The 20,397-nt window shown below is 43.5% G+C and overlaps 1 protein-coding gene across 1 annotated transcript in view; it reads left to right on the top strand.

Annotated features, from left to right (window-relative positions):
- Positions 1 to 20,397, top strand: part of LOC124613342 (hemicentin-2-like) — a 193,317-nt gene that overhangs the window by 148,051 nt on the left and 24,869 nt on the right. Inside the window, exon 12 of the mRNA XM_047142039.1 lies at positions 12,419 to 12,715. Coding sequence (XP_046997995.1) covers positions 12,419 to 12,715 — 297 coding nt within the window. The remainder of the gene's footprint in view (positions 1 to 12,418; positions 12,716 to 20,397) is intronic.

Raw genomic sequence — 20,397 nt, 5'->3', positions numbered from 1 at the left:
TCACGGTGTTCTTATTTCAATTTCCAGGAGTGTATATATATATTCCTTACTGTCATTTCTAGTTAACAATATTAGCTTATTCCCAAGAATGAGCAGCTTTCACTCAGTTAATACTCGGCAGAAATCAAACCTGCATTTGGATCGGACTTCCTTAAATCTTGTGCAGAAACGTGTGCAGTATACTGTTGCATTCATTTTCAGTAAGCTACCACCCGAATTCGAAAATTATCCATGCACTTTCAAATCGAAACTGAAGAGTTTCCTCATGGGTCACTCCCTCTCTTCTGTCGAGGAGTTCCTTGAAAAACTAAGCTGATTCTCGTTGTATAGTTGATTGCGTATACTTAAACTTATGGACTGACTTTTTTCTAGCCCATAAACATTTTATTTTTGTCCGTTATTACTTTCATGTTGTAATATCATGTACTGACTCGTTCCATGACCTTGGAGATTTGTTCCTCAGTTTGGTCCTACGGAAATTAACGTGTAAATAAATATATCACTCAATCCATGGTGTTTGACCAGGAGGTAGCCACTTCGAATCGTGGAGACGGAAGAAATTTTCATCATCAGTATTTGTTGGTAAAAAGACATTGCATCAAATCTTGCATTAAATTGTTCTCCGCTCTTTACTGTTGACTTAGGCCAGAACATTAAAACTTTGCGTCCTGTCGCACAGTGGGGGAATCGCTGTGGTTCCATAACAATAATAGTTTGCCTTATTTGCTTTCTGAATAGAGGAACAATATGTGCGCTGCTAGAGGTGACTAGCGAGCCATGAAGTAATTGACAGTAGGGAAGCATGGTAGATGGACGTCAACACGTACTATATGACATGACAATTCATTGTTATTCAGTACCAGTCAGTTGTAGTGTTAGTTTTGTTGAATGCACATCGTTTTTAACTGTTGGTTGTCTTCTGCCATTTGTGCTGATGGTCAGCGCGCAAAATTTTTTTTAATTTAAGTGCAAAGCGGAATACTTCAGTTGTGTCATGCAATTGAATGACCTGAACAGACGAAAATATAGGAAGTATGACAAATCTGAATTTATGTTTTACATGTACGATTGTTGTAAATGAAGAACATCCACAGTGTATCGCTTGTTTCAAAGTTCTAGCTGCTGATAGCTTACTTTCTAACCAAATGAAATCACTAGCATACCTTTCCTACAAGACAAAAGAAATGGCAGAACAAAAAAATACTCTCACAAACAATCTAAGATTCCTACGAAGGCTATTCTTTCGTCTTAGAAAGCTGCCTAGCTTGTACTAAAGAGGAAAGGACCTCAAAGCAAAACGGAAGGTCTTATTTTACCAGTTGCTCTGAGCACAGTATCTATCACCAAAGGTGATCCAGTTGACAAGCCACTGGCAAGGGCGCCTTTGCACAAGAAACACGAGCGCTGTCCTTCATGAGGTTCTTCAATCAGTGGTCGAAGTGGTAAACTTCATTAAAAGTCGGCCACTTAATTCTAAATGTTTTCAAAAAATGTGCATGTATATGGGGGCTGAGCATTTATCCGCAGTATGTTATAACAACTCTTGCTGGCTCTCAAGCGGGAATGCCACGAATGAACTCAGGAATGAACATTACTCTTACCTTGTTCAAGAGAAACATTAGAGCTCCGAGAAGTTCATACAAGATATCTTTGCATTAAAATTTGCGTACCTTTGTGACATCTTTGAGAAACTGAGTTCAGTGGATGTGTCACTTTCACGTAATGGGACCAAAATTCTGCATCTGTCAGAAGAAATATCAGCCTTGGGAAGAAAAGGTCGGATGACAAAGATACAGATTATATTTCCTCTGCTCTTCACACCGTTTTGGAAGACAAGATCGTTTAACTGAACTCAGTGATTGCGTTCTGAAGTACGAGATCTCTATATTGGATTGATGCATAAGTTCATAGCGTCTTTTCATCAGTTTAATAAGTATAACAGATAAATATAACACAGACATTAGTCATGAATAAACTACTGTTTCACTACTTGCAACAGTCCGACAATGCTAGGGCAACTTCTCGTTTTCCGCGACAGTAGAATCCACGTGTTTTTGAGGCGATGAACTCGTCGAGCATGCTAGGACCGCATCTTCATCCGGAAAGGATTTTCCTTGAAAGTTGTTCGATAGGGAGCGGAAAAAATTAAAATCTGAGGGCGCAACGTCGGATGAATACTGTAGTTGCGAAATGACTTCCCAACCCAACTCCTGTACAGCCTTTTTTGTCAGCCTGGTAGAATGCGGGCGGGTGTTATCGTGAAGGAGAATCACTTCACAGTCTTCTTTGACGTTGTTCTTGTATTGCGTCTGCAAGACATCTCAGCTATTGACGATGTACGGCTTATGGCAGCAGTGATGGTTACGCCTGGGGGAAGCAATTAGTAGTACACCACACAATCGCAGTTCCACCAGATACATGAAATTACCTTTTGTGAATGCACGAACGTCTTTGTACGGGGAGATACTACTTTGTTTGGGCTCTCGTATCCTTTCCTTTCCTTATGTTAGCATAAAGACACAGTTTTTCGTCACCAACAGCAGTGCAGGATACGTATGGTCGGTGTGGCTTACGATTCCATACATCCGACTTTTTGAGCCTTCCCCGTTACACACAAATGTCGCACGATGGTGGAAATACCACAGTTCCACATTTTCCAGTTACCGAGTACACTGAAGTGGATTATTGTGGATTAACGCGTTTACGTGATCTTCATCAAACGCAAACGGTCTTCCTGAACGTCGAGAGTCGCTAACGTCAAAACGATCCTCGTTAAAACGAGAAAATAATTTTCTTTCCATGATGTGTCCTGTGGCATTATCCCAGTGCACGGCGCAGATGTGTCTGGATGCCTCCGCTGCAGTCATCCCTGTACTGGTCTCAAACAAAAGAATATGTCGCAAGTCTTCCGATTTCTTCACTTGGCACTCAATTTTCTAATGTCCACAATTCCACTTACTATCTCCAAATGACAAGAAAACCGCATGTAAACTCAGATCGCGACAGTGAACTACAAATGAAAAATGACAATCGACAAATAAACCAATAGCAACCAGAATATCAACATGCATAACAAAAACGCGACGAACTTATGCACCAACCTAATAATTAAACTTTTGCTGCATGAGAGGGCCCACACGAAAAACGAGTGATCGTAGAGCAATGGAAATTTGTGCAAATAATTGTAAGGACTTTGTGGAACATAAATTATGAATAATCTATTGAAAGAAACAAATTGCAGTTCGCACGTGAGAGGGTAACACTCTGTGTGGCCACCATCTGCATCCACAATAGCCTGAAACTTTGCACGGATCCCATTCCTCAACTGTTCTTAGAATTTTTCGAGGGATGAACCATGGAATGTTCTGTAGTCGTGACACACCTCATGCACTGGTTGAAGATCACACATTTTGTCCAGATTTCTCAGCCATGGCAACAGTAACTTCTTCGAGAACTTGTGGAGCAATTGGCCTTCGGCGTCTTCCAGGAGCAATACCCCAATCAGCAGTTAATCCGAACATCGTATCATTTTCTTCAACCCCGGTGCGTATAGAGGACCTTCCCGTAATCCTTTAATGCGTCGATACTGCCGAAGAGCAGCAGCACTACTGCTGTCGTTTCGATATAACAGCTTGACAAGTACCTGGTCCAGACCCATGTTGACTATCTGCAACTCTTATGCCCATTGATGTCTATGTTTCAACTCTACGTCGTCGTATCAGTGCCGGCGCTTAATGGCAAATCATTACATGGACACAACTAACAACGAAACTCCTACAGCGAACAGTCTGAACATCATTTCTATAAAGTCGGGTGCCCGTGAGGTAAGTAGCTTTCCTTCCACACAAGCTCAAGGAGAGAAAGTTCAATTATAACTACCCTATACATTCCAGAACAAGTTCATCAACGCAACTAATTCAAGGATCCTTTTAGAGCGGAAATTCCGCCAACCTTTACCTCCGTAAAAAATATCAATTTATTGATATTTTTCAGATTGCATTTTGAAATCGATGTTTCCTCCTCATTGTTTAACCTTGGTTAAGCATGAGGGTCCGTAGCTGGGTAGCTGGACAGACGATTTTGGATACGTTTTGTAATATCTTACATAATAAGGTAGGTTTTTCAGCGATGGTAGTTGCTAACACGGAATACAGATGGCGAATACGTCTGAGTAAGGGATGTCAGTCTCAGTTTCCTATCTTCTGCTAATAATTGAGGAAGTGACGATGAAGAAGCGAGATCATCGTTCAACAGTTAATTAAAAAACAAATTGTGTGATTCACATTTTTCGAAACTTGACTTTATTTACCCCACACTTCGAGACAGATGCCAAGTGTGAAAGGAGCCGTGGGCGTGTCTTTGTTGATGGTGGCCCGTCGATTAGATGAGGGCTTTGAACCTTGTGGACTCGATAGCACTGTTCGAGATGGGTTATGTATCAACATCGGCTGTCATCCTTTCTGTATTGTTTCTGTGGTCTGGAATCGGAAGATGGTTTTGATCTAGGCCTCTACACGTTTCCATCCCCTTCGTCTCCGGGTGACGTTTGCAACTTTCATCCATTTCACACTGTCTGCTGTATTCAGCTCTTAGCCTCTTTCTGCTACGTTCATCCACCATCTCCCCTCCCCCCCCCCCCCCCCGCCACCCGCACCCTCACCAAACTGCCGATTTATTCATCTGTTGGCGTCATTCTAGTACGTTTATCCGCCCCCTTCCTGCTTGCCGCTTTTTCTTAGGTCAGTATGGTTTAACTCTTACGTGGATAACACCCAGAAACCGGGACCCCGTAATTGTACATCTGCATTGTGAAAACATAACCATTGCATAAAATCTGTGCAAAAATCAGTCTTGATCGCGATGGTTATTTTATTAAAATGATCGGTTTCGGCATAGGCATAGGCCGTCTTCAGACAGCAGCATCAGCTGAAGTTGACGATGAGTAGAACCCTCAGTTTACCTCAGTCGCTGAAACTGCGTTGACTGAGGTCAACTGAGTGCTCCACACATCGTCAGCTTCAGCTGATGCTGCTTTTTGAGATGGCCTAAGCCTAGCCTGGAACCAGCCATTTTAATAAAATAACCATCGCGATCAAGAGCGTTTTTACACCGATTTTATATATATTACAATATCACTGTTTTCCCAAAAATGTTATAAAATTTTTTTAAAGCATTCTAAATATGAAGATGGGTCTATACTGACGTGAACCCGGTAGTTGCGAATAAAGCACTTTTATATAGACATGCGCTTCTTGGAAACACGTTATCGTTCTTCAATTTGTAATTGTTATAATTTTTATGATAATTCAAATGATTATTGGATTTTGAGTGGTTTTTATTATTATTCGATTCATTGGCTCGCCATTAGCTATTCGATCTACAGGCGAGATTTCCAGTTCTCTTCTGTAGCAACACATTAGAGAAGCCCGTACTCCCTTGCTGATTGAGGTTCTTATGGCCCACGTTTCACCTCTGTACCAGGCTACACGCTAAGGACCTTCAGATAAGACTTCTTAAAACCAGTTTATACTTGATCTACGTTTATTTACTTCAGTAGGAGCGACCACATAAGAAAGATAAACTGCATTTCTTTTTCTGCTAAGTACGTGCAATATTTATAAACTTGATGTTCGTAAACCATTTGCAGAACGTTGAACCATCCTTAGCTTTTCAAAAGTATCTGTATAATTCGATAATGAGTGAGGTATGATGACGATGCACACACACTTTTGATGTTTCCTGTTTGCATAATATTTCGAGTTCCTGTGGTATCGCGAAACTCAGTAAATTACGTAATACACTCTGACAAATCGAAATTGAAATATAAAACAAGCTTCACTTCGAAAACGATAGGTGTAATCACCTTTCAAAGCGGCAAAATGTCATTAAAAAGTAATGTTGGTAGCAGATATTGAAATGGAACCGGAACAGATTTTTACCGCTTCTGTCCCTTTGATATTCGACGTAATAGTCCTGGCTCTATTGACTTGTATAACACGGGAATGAATGCTGTTCAAATTGCATGAGTGACATGGATGTACGGGAAACCGTTGAAATGAGATACTTTTCTTCAAACAGCAAGCATAACAAAATTGAAAACGTTTATACAAGCTATTATAGGTGTGACCTTTGTTTATGAATTTTAATCTAGTGCAATAAGTATGTGCTTACGACCACGCAGTAATGGGGCTACCGTGGGCTGGTGAATGTATAGTTAAAATTACGAGTACGTTTAATATGACTTCTTTCGTAAAAAATGAGACAATTGTAATAAATAAATTTGGGAAGTGTTAGTCTGGCAAGTTCTTGTGTAAGCAGCGAACACAGGGAATGAGCTGAAGAATGAAGGCAGGACAAACGTGCAATAAACGTGATTGTATGAGACTAGAGTAGCCTTTAATGTCCTGGCGACGACGGCATCAAAACAGAAGGAGCTCCGACGGGGCTGGGAACGGAGGGTAATAAAATCGACCGTGTCCTTTTAAAAGCATTTTCCTCGAGCGATTCAGGTAAATCACTGAGAAACGAAGTCTGCATGGCAGAACGGGAAATTTACCGCTATACTTAAAAAGTGCTACAACTGTGAAAGAGAACTCATACATATCATAAAATGGATGTATTTATGTGTGTACGTACGTTCCAAGTCTCCCCCTAAGCCAGTGGATTTAAACTAAACTTGGTACACATATCCCTTACTGTCACGCAACAGTCGCTGTACAGTACGAACCACCTACCTGTCATATTTCAGGTGATATGACGTCATTAACAATGAAGGGCGTGGAAAACTGACGCATCACGCATGACGTTTGAATTTATTACTTCTGTTCCATTAATTATATTAGTAATAAATTTTGCAGACAGTATCCAGATATGCTTCAGATTGTACCCAGAAAATTATATCATTGTGTAACACATAGATCACGAGATATGACCTCATAAACACTGAGATGGAAGAAAAAAATGATGATTTAATACGTTTATTCTTTACGAGGTGCATTCAAGTGCTAAGGCCTCCGATTTTTTTCTCCGGACTGGAAAGAGATAGAAACATGCGCATTGTTTTAAAATGAGGCCGCGTTCATTGTCAATACGTCCCAGAGATGGCAGCACCGTACGGCAGATGGAATTTTACCGCCAGCGGCGAGAATGCCAACTGTTTTAAATACTTAAAATGGCGACGTTTTCCTTACTTGAACAACGTGCAATCATTCGTTTTCTGAATTTGCGTGGTGTGAAACCAATTGAAATTCATCGACAGTTGAAGGAGACATGTGGTGACGGAGTTATGGATGTGTCGAAAGTGCGTTCGTGGGTGCGACAGTTTAATGAAGGCAGAACATCGTGTGACAACAAACCGAAACAACCTCGGGCTCGCACAAGCCGGTCTGACGACATGATCGAGAAAGTGGAGAGAATTGTTTTGGGGGATCGCCGAATGACTGTTGAACAGATCGCCTCCAGAGTTGGCATTTCTGTGGATTCTGTGCACACAATCCTGCATGACGACCTGAAAATGCGAAAAGTGTCATCCAGGTGGGTGCCACGAATGCTGACGGACTACCACATGGCTGCCCGTGTGGCATGCTGCCAAGCAATGTTGACGCGCAACGACAGCATGAATGGGACTTTCTTTTCGTCGGTTGTGACAGTGGATGAGACGTGGATAGCATTTTTCAATCCAGAAACAAAGCGCCAGTCAGCTCAATGGAAGCACACAGATTCACCGCCACCAAAAAAATTTCGGGTAACCGCCAGTGCTGAAAAATGATGGTGTCCATGTTCTGGGAGAGCGAGGGCGTAATCCTTACCTATTGCGTTCCAAAGGGCACTACGGTAACAGGTGCATGCTGCGAAAATGTTTTGAAGAACAAATTCCTTCCTGCACTGCAAGAAAAACGTCCTGGAAGGGCTGCGCGTGTGCTGTTTCACCAAGACAACGCATCCGCACATCGAGCTAACGTTACGCAACAGTTTCTTCATGATAACAAGTTTGAAGAGATTCCTCATGCTCCCTACTCACCTGACCTGGCTCCTAGTGACTTTTGGCTTTTTCCAACAATGAAAGACACTCTCCGTGGCCGCACATTCACCAGCCGTGCTGCTATTGCCTCAGAAATTTTCCAGTGGTCAAAACAGACTCCTAAAGAAGCCTTCGCCGCTGCCATGGAATCATGGCGTCAGCGTTGTGAAAAATGTGTACGTCTGCAGGGCGATTACGTCGAGAAGTAACGCCAGTTTCATCGATTTCGGGTGAGTAGTTAATTAGAAAAAGAAATCGGAGGCCTTAGAACTTGAATGCAACTCGTACTACTAAGATACTCCTACAGTCAAGGCAACTAAAGGAATCCATGACATAAGACATCGCTTTTGACAGCTTTCAACTGTGAAGCGCAAACGGTTGTAGGCGGAAACAGTGGCCGTCTATAGAGCTGTTTCGGTACAGACGTTTATCGAAATCGCGTTCTAAACGCGCGAAGCAGCTGCGACCAGCGCACAGAAGTAAACCTTACGGAGAATTTGTATCCTGTATGTTATATTTCTTAATTTGGACACTGTACTTATACATCTGTACATTGTGCATATTTTTTTGTACGACTGTTTAATAATTTTAAAGCTATTTCCACGAAATAAGGAAATGAAATTTTTCCATATTGCATTGGAATTACAGTTAATTTTTTGTTTTCGTTTCTAATAAAAAATTGGCAAAATAGCTACTTGGACAGTGACGGGCTCTTTAGCTAGTAATTTAATAAATCAGACACAGAAAGTTTTGTTTTACACTGTTGTGATTAGAAACCTAAGTTATTTGATGTCTCATTGTGTAACTATCAGACTACAGATACGAAGGTTCTTCATTTACTTGTCATATGGTCCTCTCATTTCTTTTGACACTCATCAGCCTTGTTGTCACTGGCAGTGACTTGTAAATGTGAACGATGCTAAGCAACACTATGGTTTCTGGGTCACATTACAATGGAGGTCTCTTTATAACTAGCTGCAAAGTCGGTCCAGAGGTTTCGGATGCAAGTAAGGCTACACCACCTCAGCAAAATTGTGGCGGATAAAGCCATATGCAACTTCAGTTGTGTCAAACAAGAGCTCATCGAAGGACAGGGTGGAGGTCTGTTGGTGTTTTTCTGAAGAAAGTTGGTTTAGCCTCGGTGCAAGTGATAGGCATGTGTTGGTTAGAAGGAGCTAGCTGAGGGCCTGCAACCATCTTGCCTGTATGCTAGTCACACTGGACTTATACCTGGAGTTATAATCTGGGATGCGATTTCGTATGACAGCACGAGAACTCTCGTTGCTATCCCACGCCCCCTGACTGCAAATGTATACATCAGTCGATTCGACCTGTTGAGCTGCCATGCATAAACAGCATCCCAGTGAGTGTTTTTCCACAGGATAATGCTCGTCCACATACCACTGTTGCAACCCAACATGCTTCCGAGAGAGTGTTGACACATTGCCTTGGCCTGCTGGATCACCATATGTCTCCAAGCGAGCACAAATGGGATATCATCGGACAACTCCAGCGTTATCCACATACAGCATTAAATGTCCCTGTATTGACCGACCAAATGCAACACTCATGGAACTCCTTCCCACAAACTGACATCCGGCATCTGTACAACACAATGCATACACGTTTGGATGCTTGATTCCATATTCTGGCAGTTACACCAGTTATTAATGCGCCAGCATTTCACATTTGCAATGACTTATCTTGTCCTTACATCCTTACATTAATATGTGATCCTGCAATGTTATTCACTTAATTATGTTACGTAGACAGATGCATGAAATTTAATTACTTGACATTAATTATTTTGTGATGTTGCTATTTTTGCGCCAGTGCATAAAGGGGTGCATAACCTGCGTAACATTTTTGTTATACGTAGGTATCTACCTGATTATTACTTAAAAACAAACAATATATTCAGCAAAACTGAAATTGCCTGTGTTTAATTCCGGGCTTTATTGGAAAATTGTTGATTTCTTACGTAAAATAGAGGAAGTTACAGTAGATATAAAATATGCAGATATATCGTATGACGCTAAAAAACACAATTTCCGAAGAAAAGTCATAATTAAGAAAAACGCCCCAAAACCAAAACATATGAAACATCGCTTCAAGGCTTGACGAGAGTATATAACACATGTTTCTGTTATTTGCAAACAGATTTCACGATTGTCAATAACAATAGAAACTCTAGCCTTTGATCATGATGAAAAACATTCTATTGATAACAAAATAGCAACAATGACTCTACTCATTTATTATGTTTGTGCATGTAAACAGTACTTGGTTCAAAAGGCAATGCTTTGCTTACTTAAAAGCGCAGAAGTTACGCGATCAGCTAACTTTTACTATCTATTAAATGCAATTTATGTTTTGTAAAGAGATAAAATACACAGTGGACTAACACAGAATGATGTGCGGTTCTAAGTTTGAGCAAAAAAAAAAAAAAAAAAAAAAAAAAAAAACAACAAACAAAACACACACAGAGGTTGTCGGCTTGACGACAGTTATGTAAGTTCCAAAAACACAGAACCGTAGTTTGAGTAGAGCTCAAGTGTAGATGTTACTGTACGGAGCAGGTAACTTTTTTATATACTTCGACACAGCTGCGCTCTAGTACATCTGTGCTACGGCACATGTTACGAATCGAAACTTGAAATGATGCTCTGTCCACTGATTTGTGTAATTTTTCTGTATGTGGTGTAGTTATTGCACAATATTCTGAAATACTGGAGGTACTGGTGATTGGTGAGGAACCCTCCATTTTGTCTATCAGCCAGAGATACATTTACGCCCTGTCTCCAGCAAGAGGGAAGAATTTACGCTGTCAGTGTGTAAGGAGGTTCACCGTACTGAGCACGCGCTACAGGTACACTTGCTTTCTCACAAAGGCCAGGTACAGTGCCTCCAACTGCAATGAGGTGACAAAAGCCATGGGATAGCAATATGCACATTTATAGATGGCGATAGACAGCATACAGAAGGTGTAAAAATGCAGTGCTTTGTGGGGAGCTGTCATTTGTATTCAGGTGATTAACGTGAAAAGATTTCTGACATGATTATGGCCGTACAATGGCAATTAAAAGACTTTGAACGCGGAATAGTAGGTGGAGCTAGGTGCATGGGACATTCCATTTAGGAAAGTGTTAGGGAGTTCAGTATTCCGAGATCCACAATGTCAAGAGGATGTCGAGAATACCGAATTTCAGTCATTACCACTGATGACAGACAATGCTGTGGCAGACGGCGTTCACTTAACGACAGAGAGCAACAGCGGTACCACAGTGTTGTCAGTGCTAACAGACAGCAACAATGCGTGAAAAAAACTGCTTAGATAAATGTGGGACGTACGTTAGAACAGTGAAGCAAAGTTTGGCATTAGTGGTCTATGGCAGCAGACGAACGGCCTGTGTGCCTTTACTAACAGCACTACATCGCCTGCAGTGCCTCTCCTGGCCTCGTAACCTTACAGTTTGGACTCTGGACGGCTGGAAAACCTTAGCCTGGTCAGATGAGCCCAGATTCCAGTTGGGAAGAGCTGATGGTATGGTTCGAGTGTGGTGCAGACTCCACGAAGCCATGGCCCCAAGTTGTGAATAAGGCACTGCCCAAGCTGCTGGTGCTTGCATGATCGTGTGGGCTGTGTTTAAGTGGAATGGACAGGGTCCTCTGGTCGAACTGAACCGATCATTGATTGGAGATGGTTATGCTCGGCTACTTGGCTACTTGGAGACCATTTTCAGCCCTTCACGGACTTCAAGTTACCAAACATCGATGGAATTTCTATGCATGACAATGCGCCATGTCACAGGACCACAGTTGTTTGCGGATGATTTGAAGAACACTGTGGACAATTCGAGCTAATGATTTGGCCTCCCAGATCGCCCGACATGATTCCTATCGTTTATAGGGCGAAATCGAGAGGTCAGTTCGTGCGCAAACTCCTGCACCGGCAACACTACTTAACCTAAATTATCCTAAGGACAAACACACACACCCATGCCCGAGGGAGAACTCGAACCTCCGCCGGGACCAGCTGCACAATCCATGACTACAGCGCCTTAGACCGCTCGGCTAATCCCACGCGGCGGCAACACTTTCGAGAGTATGGATGGCTGTAGATGTAGCATGGTTCAATATTCCAGCAGGGCATCTCCAGCGACTTGTCGAATCCATACTACTTCGAGCCGCTGCAGTACACCGCGCAAAATGAAGTCCGACACGATATTACGAGGTATCGAATGACGTTTATCCCCTCAGTGCCAGTCGTCAGGCACAAGACGAGTCCACTGGCCACAATTTGTGTGTGTAAGTGGAGAATTTTCTCTTCGACAGCGGGTTGAGCTTGTAAGGAGTGGGTGGTGTGGTAGTTAATGGTGGCGCGTGGTGTGACGGCAGGCGCCCCCGACCCGCCGGCCAACTGCTCGGTGCTGAACCAGACGTCGCACTCGGTGGACGTGCGCTGCACGGAGGGCTTCGACGGCGGCCGGCCGCAGGTGTTCCTGCTGGAGGCTGCCGAGGCGGCGTCGCGCCTGCCGCTGCTCAACGTGACGTCACGCGCGCCCGCCTTCCACGTGGGCGGCCTGCAGCCCGGCGTGCAGCTGGTGCTGCGCGTGTCCGCGTCCAGCGCCAAGGGCCGCAGCCGAGCCGTCTCCCTGCGCGCCGCCACGCTGGACGGGCCCGAGAGGATCGCCGGTACGTCTCTGAACTCTCTGCCTGTGGTATCTCACACTACGCATTCTCCTGTTATTGGTAGTCTGGCTACGGAACGTGGCAACGAGAACTAGTATTAAAAACGTAGCACTGGCCTTGGTAATATTTAAAGGAAGACCCTGATAGCGCCGTCAGTGACTGTTTCCTCTTACAGCCCTTAGCGGCATACAGTGTGCTACACTTTGCAGCTATAATTTTACTGACAGTTGGCAAGTTTATGTCACTTAGAATGTCTGTAATTTTGTATGGTTATAATATTGATTTCTTATGAAGAATTTTGTATTACGACAGCATTTTTCTCTAAAATCTATTCATCTCTTATTAAATGGAATTGTTTGGATCTGTTAGCGCAGAAACCCATTGTATTCTACATCTACATTTACATCCATACTCCGCAAGCCACCTGAAGGTGTGGGGTGGAGGGTACTTTGAGTACCTCTATCGGCTCTCCCTTCTATTCCAGTCTCGTATTGTTCGTGGAAAGAAAGATTGTCGGTATGCCCCTGTGGGGGCTCTAATCTCTCTCATTTCATCCTCATGGCCTCTTCGCGATATATACTTAAGAGGGAGCAATATACTGCTTGACTCCTTGGTGAAGGTATGTTCTCGAAACTTCAACAGAAGCCCGTACCGAGATACTGAGCGTCTCTCTTGCAGAGTGTTCCAATGGAGTTTATCTATCATCTCCGTAACGCTTTCGCGATTACTAAATGATCCTGTAACTAAGCGCGCTGCACTCCGTTGGACCTTCTATATCTCTTCTATTAACCCTATCTGGTACAGATCCCACACCGGTGAGCAGTGTTCAAGCAGCGGGTGAACAAGTGTACTCTAACCTACTTCCTTTGTTTTCGGATTGCATTTCCTTAGGATTCTTCCAAGGAATCTCAGTCTAGCATCTGCTTAAACGACGAATAATTTTATATGGTCATTCCATCTTAAATCACTCCAAATGCCTACTGCCAGATGATGTATGGAATTAACTGATTCCAGTTGCTGACCTTCTATATTGTAGCTAAATGATAAACGATCATTCTATATATGTATTCGCAGCACATTACACTTGTCTACATTGAGATTCAGTTGCCATTCCCTGCACCATGCGTCAATTCGTTGCACATCCTCCTGCATTTCAGTTCAATTTTCCATTGTTACAACCTCTCATTATACTACAGGATCATCCGCAAAAAGCCTCAGTGAAATTCCGATGTTATCCACAAGGTCGTTTATACATATTGTGAATAGCAACGGTCCTACGACACTCCCCTGTGGCACACCTGAAATCACTCTTACTTCGGAAGGCTTCTCTCGTTGAGAATGACATGCTGCGTTCTTTTATCTAGGAACTCTTCAATCCAATCACACAATTGGTCTGATACTCCATATGCTCTTACTTTGTTCACTAAACGACTGTGGGGAACTGTATCAAACGCCTTGCGGAAGTCAAGAAACACGGAATCTACTTGGGAAACTGTGTTTATGGCCCTCTGAGACTCGTGGAAGAATAGCGCGAGCTGGGTTTCACACGATCGTCTTTTTCGAAACCCATGCTGATTCCTACAGAGTAGATTTCTAGTCTCCAGAAAAGTCATTATACTCGACCATAATATGTGTTCCAAAATTCTACAACTGATCGACGTTGGAGATATAGGTCTATAGTTCAGCACATCTTCTTGAAAACGGGAATGACCTGTGCCCTTTTCCAATCTTTTGGAACACTAGGCTCTTCTAGAGACCTACGGTACACCGCTGCAAGAAGGAGGGCAAGTTCCTTCGCGTACTCTGTGTAAAATCGAACTGATATCCCATCAGGTCCAGCGGCCTTTCCTCTTTTGAGCGATTTTAATTGTTTTTCTATCCCTCTGTTACCTATTTCGATATCTACCATTTTGTCATCTGTGCGACAATCCAGAGAAGGAACTACAGTGCAGTCTTCCTCCGTGAAACAGCTTTGGAAAAAGACATGTAGTATTTCGACCTTTAGTCTGTCATCCTCTGTTTGAGTACCATTTTGGTCACAGAGTGCCTGGACATTGTGTGGTATTGTATTGTATGTTAACTGGGGGCTGAGAAACGTTGGAGAGGCTCCGTCCCCGCTGCAGACGCAGTGGTCCACAACCCCACGACGGCTACCGCAGTCCACTTCACCCCTCCTCCGCCCCACACCAAACCTGTCGTTCAGGGTTATTGTGCAGTTCGGCCCAAGGTAGACACCCCCCCCTCTCCACCCCCCCACCCCACCCCCCGCGCTCCCCTACGTTTGTGTGGTCGAGTAATGGTGGCGTATGGGTACGTGGAGAACTTGTTTGCGCAGCAATCGCGGACACAGTGTAATTGAGGCGGAATAAGGGGAACTAGCCCGCAATCGCCGAAGCAGATCCCTGTGCGTCATATCCACATGTAATTCTGTCTAGATCACCGTATTTCAAAAAAATGGTTCAAATGACTATGAGCACTATGGAACTTAACATCGAAGGTCATCAGTCCCCTAGAACTTAGAACTACTTAAACCTAACTAACCTAAGGACATCACACACATCGATGCCCGAGGTAGGATTCGAACCTGCGACCGTAGCAGTCATGCGGTTCCAGACTGAAGGGCCTAGAACCGCTCGGCCACAACGGCCGACTCGCACGTAAGACAATCGTTTAATATTTCTCTGCGTCCAATCAAATATGTAAGCGATCAGGAAGGACGGAACGCTAAATTGATCTACAGACTGAGATCACTACGAATTAAATTCAAGTACTCACCGTAGTCTAATCAACACAATGTCTCCGTTGACAGAACTCATTGAAAACCCTGATCATGGACAGTAGTTGAAAATTTTGCAGCTCTTCAACAGCATGTCTGTGTCATTCGTATAGTTCTAGAGATTTCGTGAATAGCAAAAACATTTGTACTACAAGAAAATTCTGTATTTTTTTTGCCGTGTTATTATTAAGATGGAAAGGTGAACTTAGCTGACGATGATGATCTGTTGACATTCTCCACGTGTTGCGTACGACAGACAGCGCACCGTTAATTCAGTACAAAACCTGACAAGCAGGGCGGCGCGGCGGTTGGCAGTGACTGCTGACGTGCTGGAACTCGGGGCACAGTGACGGCTGGGCAGCAGCTCCCAATGACAGCCGTTCTGATACGCAGTCACAAATTGCGCGCCCTGCCACTCGCCAGCGGCGATGGCTGCACGAGATTGTGTCCGTGGAACGCGTTCCTGTGTTCTGTGTTGGCCGAACCGGTGACACGTTTTCGAAGTGATCTCGGTAAGCGTGATGTGGGGAGAGGGGGAGGGTGGGGGGGGGGGGGCGGAAGGGGAAAATAGGTCACTGCGGGTTGCTCCATTTCGCTTCGGATAACAGGAAATAGCGCATATTTTGTAGGGGTTCATTTTTCTGTCAGTTAAAGTATTCGTTCAGTCATCCGCAAGCTCGCAGCTGTGATAAACAAGTACTTTCTGTCTTTTTAGGATTCGCAGTTACCGTGATTTAATGAAATCACGCGATTGCGAGACTCGTAGCTCAAAAACTATTCAAAGTAAAATTCTCGAATAAAATGAGTGTAATATTGTATAGTTCGTATGGTCATGCAATATTTTTACAACTTTAATTCAATATTAATTTTCATCATTTTTCTAATTAATTTCTGAAAAACACCATATAAAATGGAATGAAAAGTTTGCCATATTCTTCAGCATTTGATTTAAAAACAATGTTAGGAAGCTTCTATAATATGTTGAGTAGAGAGCTGCTTAAAAAGAAGCAAATAGAACCAGAGGTAACCCCAATGACTCATAACAAAGTCGTTCTCGATCGCCTGCTGTTTATGTTTCAATGCAGCCCATCTCAACCAAAGTGGAGCGCGGGCTCAAATAATTGTTATTTAATTATTTTTTCCACTTTTCAGTCAAGTGGTTCTATAAAACCTAAAACTCATCTCAACGTGTAATAAAAATTGGTTCAAGCATATGTAAGTTTAATTTTTATGAAAATTCTGTTTATGCTTAATTCATGAACCAAAGGTTTTTAAAATTGTTATCTTATTTTTGTATATCTTCATCAAAAACAGACGTTCAGCTTCAAAATGAATCGCAATACCTTGAAATCCCATGGTTCAAATGGCTCTGAGCACTATGGGACTCAACTTCTGAGGTCATTAGTCCCCTAGAACTTAGAAGTAGTTAAACCTAAGGACATCACAAACAGCCATGCCCGAGGCAGGATTCGAACCTGCGACCGTAGCGGTCTTGCGGTTCCAGACTGCAGCGCCTTTAACCGCACGGCCACTTCGGCCGGCTTGAAATCCCATGTAAGGTTCTTGAGTGAAACGGTAGACAAATTATCGCGTTCGGAAAATAAGACAAACTTTATCCAATCTTAATCCGTAAATATTTAAGAGATAAGTTGACGAAAGTTGTTTTCATTTACAGTAATTGACACATGTAAAAATTACTAATGATGTTAAAAGTGAGTTGTCAGCTTTCTCATTTTCCTTCCGGTCTGAAATGAAATAGCCAAACAAGCAAGGATAGCAAGTAACTTAAAATAGCATTGAACGTGGCACTGCTTCACTTAATATTCGATGGTCTGGCAAAAGGAGGAAACACAGTGGTTTTCCATTGAAATCAAGACGTTTTAAATATTAACATGGTTTCCACACGTAGAAGAAAATTGGAGAATGTGTGAGACCACTGATAATAATAAAAGTGATTCACTAGTGACGAATACAAGGGATTATCATGAAGCTTTGCACTGAGGTGACTAAGGTTAGGGGCAGCGATATGCACATATACAGAGAGCGGTAGTATCACGTACCAAAGGGTTCAAATGGCTCTAAGCACTATGGGACAACATCTGAAGTCATCAGTCCCCTAGACTTAGAACTACTGAAACCTAACTAACCTAAGGACATCCCACACATCCATGCCCGAGACAGGATTCGAACCTGCGGCCGTAGCAGCAGCGCGGTTACGGACTGAAGCGTCTACAACCGCTCGTCCACAGCGGCCTGCTGTCACGTACTCAGGGTACAAAATGTCAGTGCACTGGCGGAGATGTCATTAGTATTTAGGTGATTGATGTGAAAACATTTTCGACTATAATATGGCGGAACGACGAGGATTAACAGGCTCTGAGCGCGGGAAGGTAGTTGAAGCTAGACGCTTGAGACTTTCCGTATTGTAAATCGTTAGGGCATTCAATGTTCAGAGGTAAACAATGTCAAGAGTATCCCGATAATATCAAATATAAGGCATAACCTCTCACGATGCACAACGCAGTGGTCGACGGCCTTCACTTAACGACCGAGAGCAGCGGCGTTTACGTAGCGTTATCAGTGACAACAGAAAAGCGACACTCTGTGAAATAACGGTAGAATTCGATGCAGGACGTACGACGAACGTATCCATTAGGACAGTGCGGTGAAATTTGACGTTAATGGGCTATGGCTGTAGACGATTAACGCGAGTTCATTTGCTAACAGCATGACGTCTCCTGTGCTCTTGACGATATCGTTTGGAGCCTAGACGACTGGAAAACGTGAACTGGTCAGATGAGTTTTGATTTCAGCTGGTATTAGCTAGTGATAGAGTTCGAGAGTGGTGCCACGGTGCCATGGACCCAAGAATAAGGCGCTGCGCAAGCTAGTCGTGGCTCCATAATGATTTTGGCTGTTCTTACAACGAACGTACCGGGTCCGCTGGTCAAACTGAACCGATCACGGACTGGAAATGGTGATTTTCGGCTACTTGGAGACCATTTTCAGCCACTCATGGACTTCATGTTCCCAAACAACGATGCTCCATGTCAGTGGGCCACGGCTGTTCGCCGTTGGTTTGAAGAACATTCTGTACAATTTGAGCGAATGATTTGGCCACCCAAATCGACCGACATGATCCTATCGAACATTTATGGAACATAATCGAGAAGTCTATTAGTGCACAAAATGCTGCCCCTGCAACTCTTTCGCAGTTATGGACGTACATAGAGGCAGCATGGCTCTACATTTTTGCAGAAGATTTAAAATGAGGTGCGACACGATACTAGGAAGTATGCCATGAATTTTATCACCTCCGTGTAATTATTTCCTACGAATTAAACAGAGTTATGTAATTAACATTTTGTTTGCTTGTCGGTACATGTGTGTAATCTTGTAGCAAGTCTCGCGCCGTAGAAACACAGCGCGGGGTTATAGGAGCCAGAACGGCGCAGCCTCTTTGTGTAATGGAATGTCAGCCGGTAATTTCTTTCTAACTGTGGCTGTGTCGTACCATTTCATATGACTTATACAGTCACCCCTGTGGATGCGACACAGCTGCTACATTTCTGCACTATTTTCCGCTTTATCAGTTGGCCGCGCCATTTTGTTTTGGATCGTGTAGCCGCGAGCTGTGGTACTGTGGAGCAGAGATTTCTTCGTGTACCAGGCGTGTTGACATGTAGAAAAAAATGTATTCGCAATTGTGAATACGATTGGACTCCAGCTGCACAATTTATTGGTGAATTGAAAATTGATGCCGTAGTGGGATTCGAATCCGGATATCCCCGTTAACGCGAGCTATCGGCTTAACCACTTGGCTGTAAGGGCACGCCTCCCTGACCGACCAAACCCTGGTATGTCACTGTGAGTCCACGACGGGTAATCGCAAAGGTGCTGCGGTTTCCGCACAGGGAGACATTTATTTATTATTGTCGATGGCTGTCTAGGCATGTCATGCTGATCAGCCGTGTCTGCGGTTTATGGTGTATTATGCAGTGTTCTTCAAACATGCATGCATTTCTGAAGGCACTGCATAGTATACCGTAAAACACAGACACTATAAAATCGTATTACATGCTGCGGTGAGCGCCACTGGCGTCGTAGCCGGATATGAGAAGCAAGACAATCCGAGCAGCGGCAACACCGTGCGTGCTACGGCTACCTCGGAAGATATGCCAAAGAGATTATTAACAACACATGCAAAGCATGCCGGGAAGACTCGCTGGCTGGCCAGACAGACCAAATTCGATACGTCCGACAGAGGGCGAACCATCGTATATTAGAATCGAGTCTCTCCTTCGGCCAACATCGCGCTTGCGCAGGCTCAAACACTACGCACCATCCTATTTAAACGAGCAAGCAGCCTCTTTCAGCCAGTTCATCTCATTTAGCTGTACGTCACCGTTACGTACGCCAACCATCGGGAATTACGAACACGCTCCGAACTCTGTTCTGTCATTGTGGTATATTCCGCCATTCATGGCCAACACTTGGATAGACTGACGGGCTACTGTTTATTGGAACGGAATTTGGCTTGTGAACTGGGCTTGAATTTTCGTGGTGTGTGTAAAGAAAACATGCGTCGGTGAGTGATTTAGTGTTCTCTCAGTCGTAATACATGCCGTGTCAGGTCGCGACAGTAATAAATAAGTTCCTCCTCGTGTGGTAATCACAGCAACTGTTCGAGTGCAGAACGTGGACACACGGTGACGAGTGGGGGTTTTGGAGGCGTCGGACAGCGAAATCTGTTAAGGCGATCGCTCGTGTAAAGCGGGAAACCCGGTTTCCAATCCCAGTCCGGCACAAGTTTTCATATGCCAGCAATAAAACAAACGAAAATTTGATCATGTAACTTTATTTTCTTGGAGATAGTACTTAAAGCCGTAGGGCTACAAATAAGAAGTTT

Source organism: Schistocerca americana, chromosome 4 (genome assembly GCF_021461395.2).
Source record: "Schistocerca americana isolate TAMUIC-IGC-003095 chromosome 4, iqSchAmer2.1, whole genome shotgun sequence".
NCBI lineage: Eukaryota > Metazoa > Arthropoda > Insecta > Orthoptera > Acrididae > Schistocerca > Schistocerca americana.
This window is presented reverse-complemented; position numbering and strand designations above follow the sequence as displayed.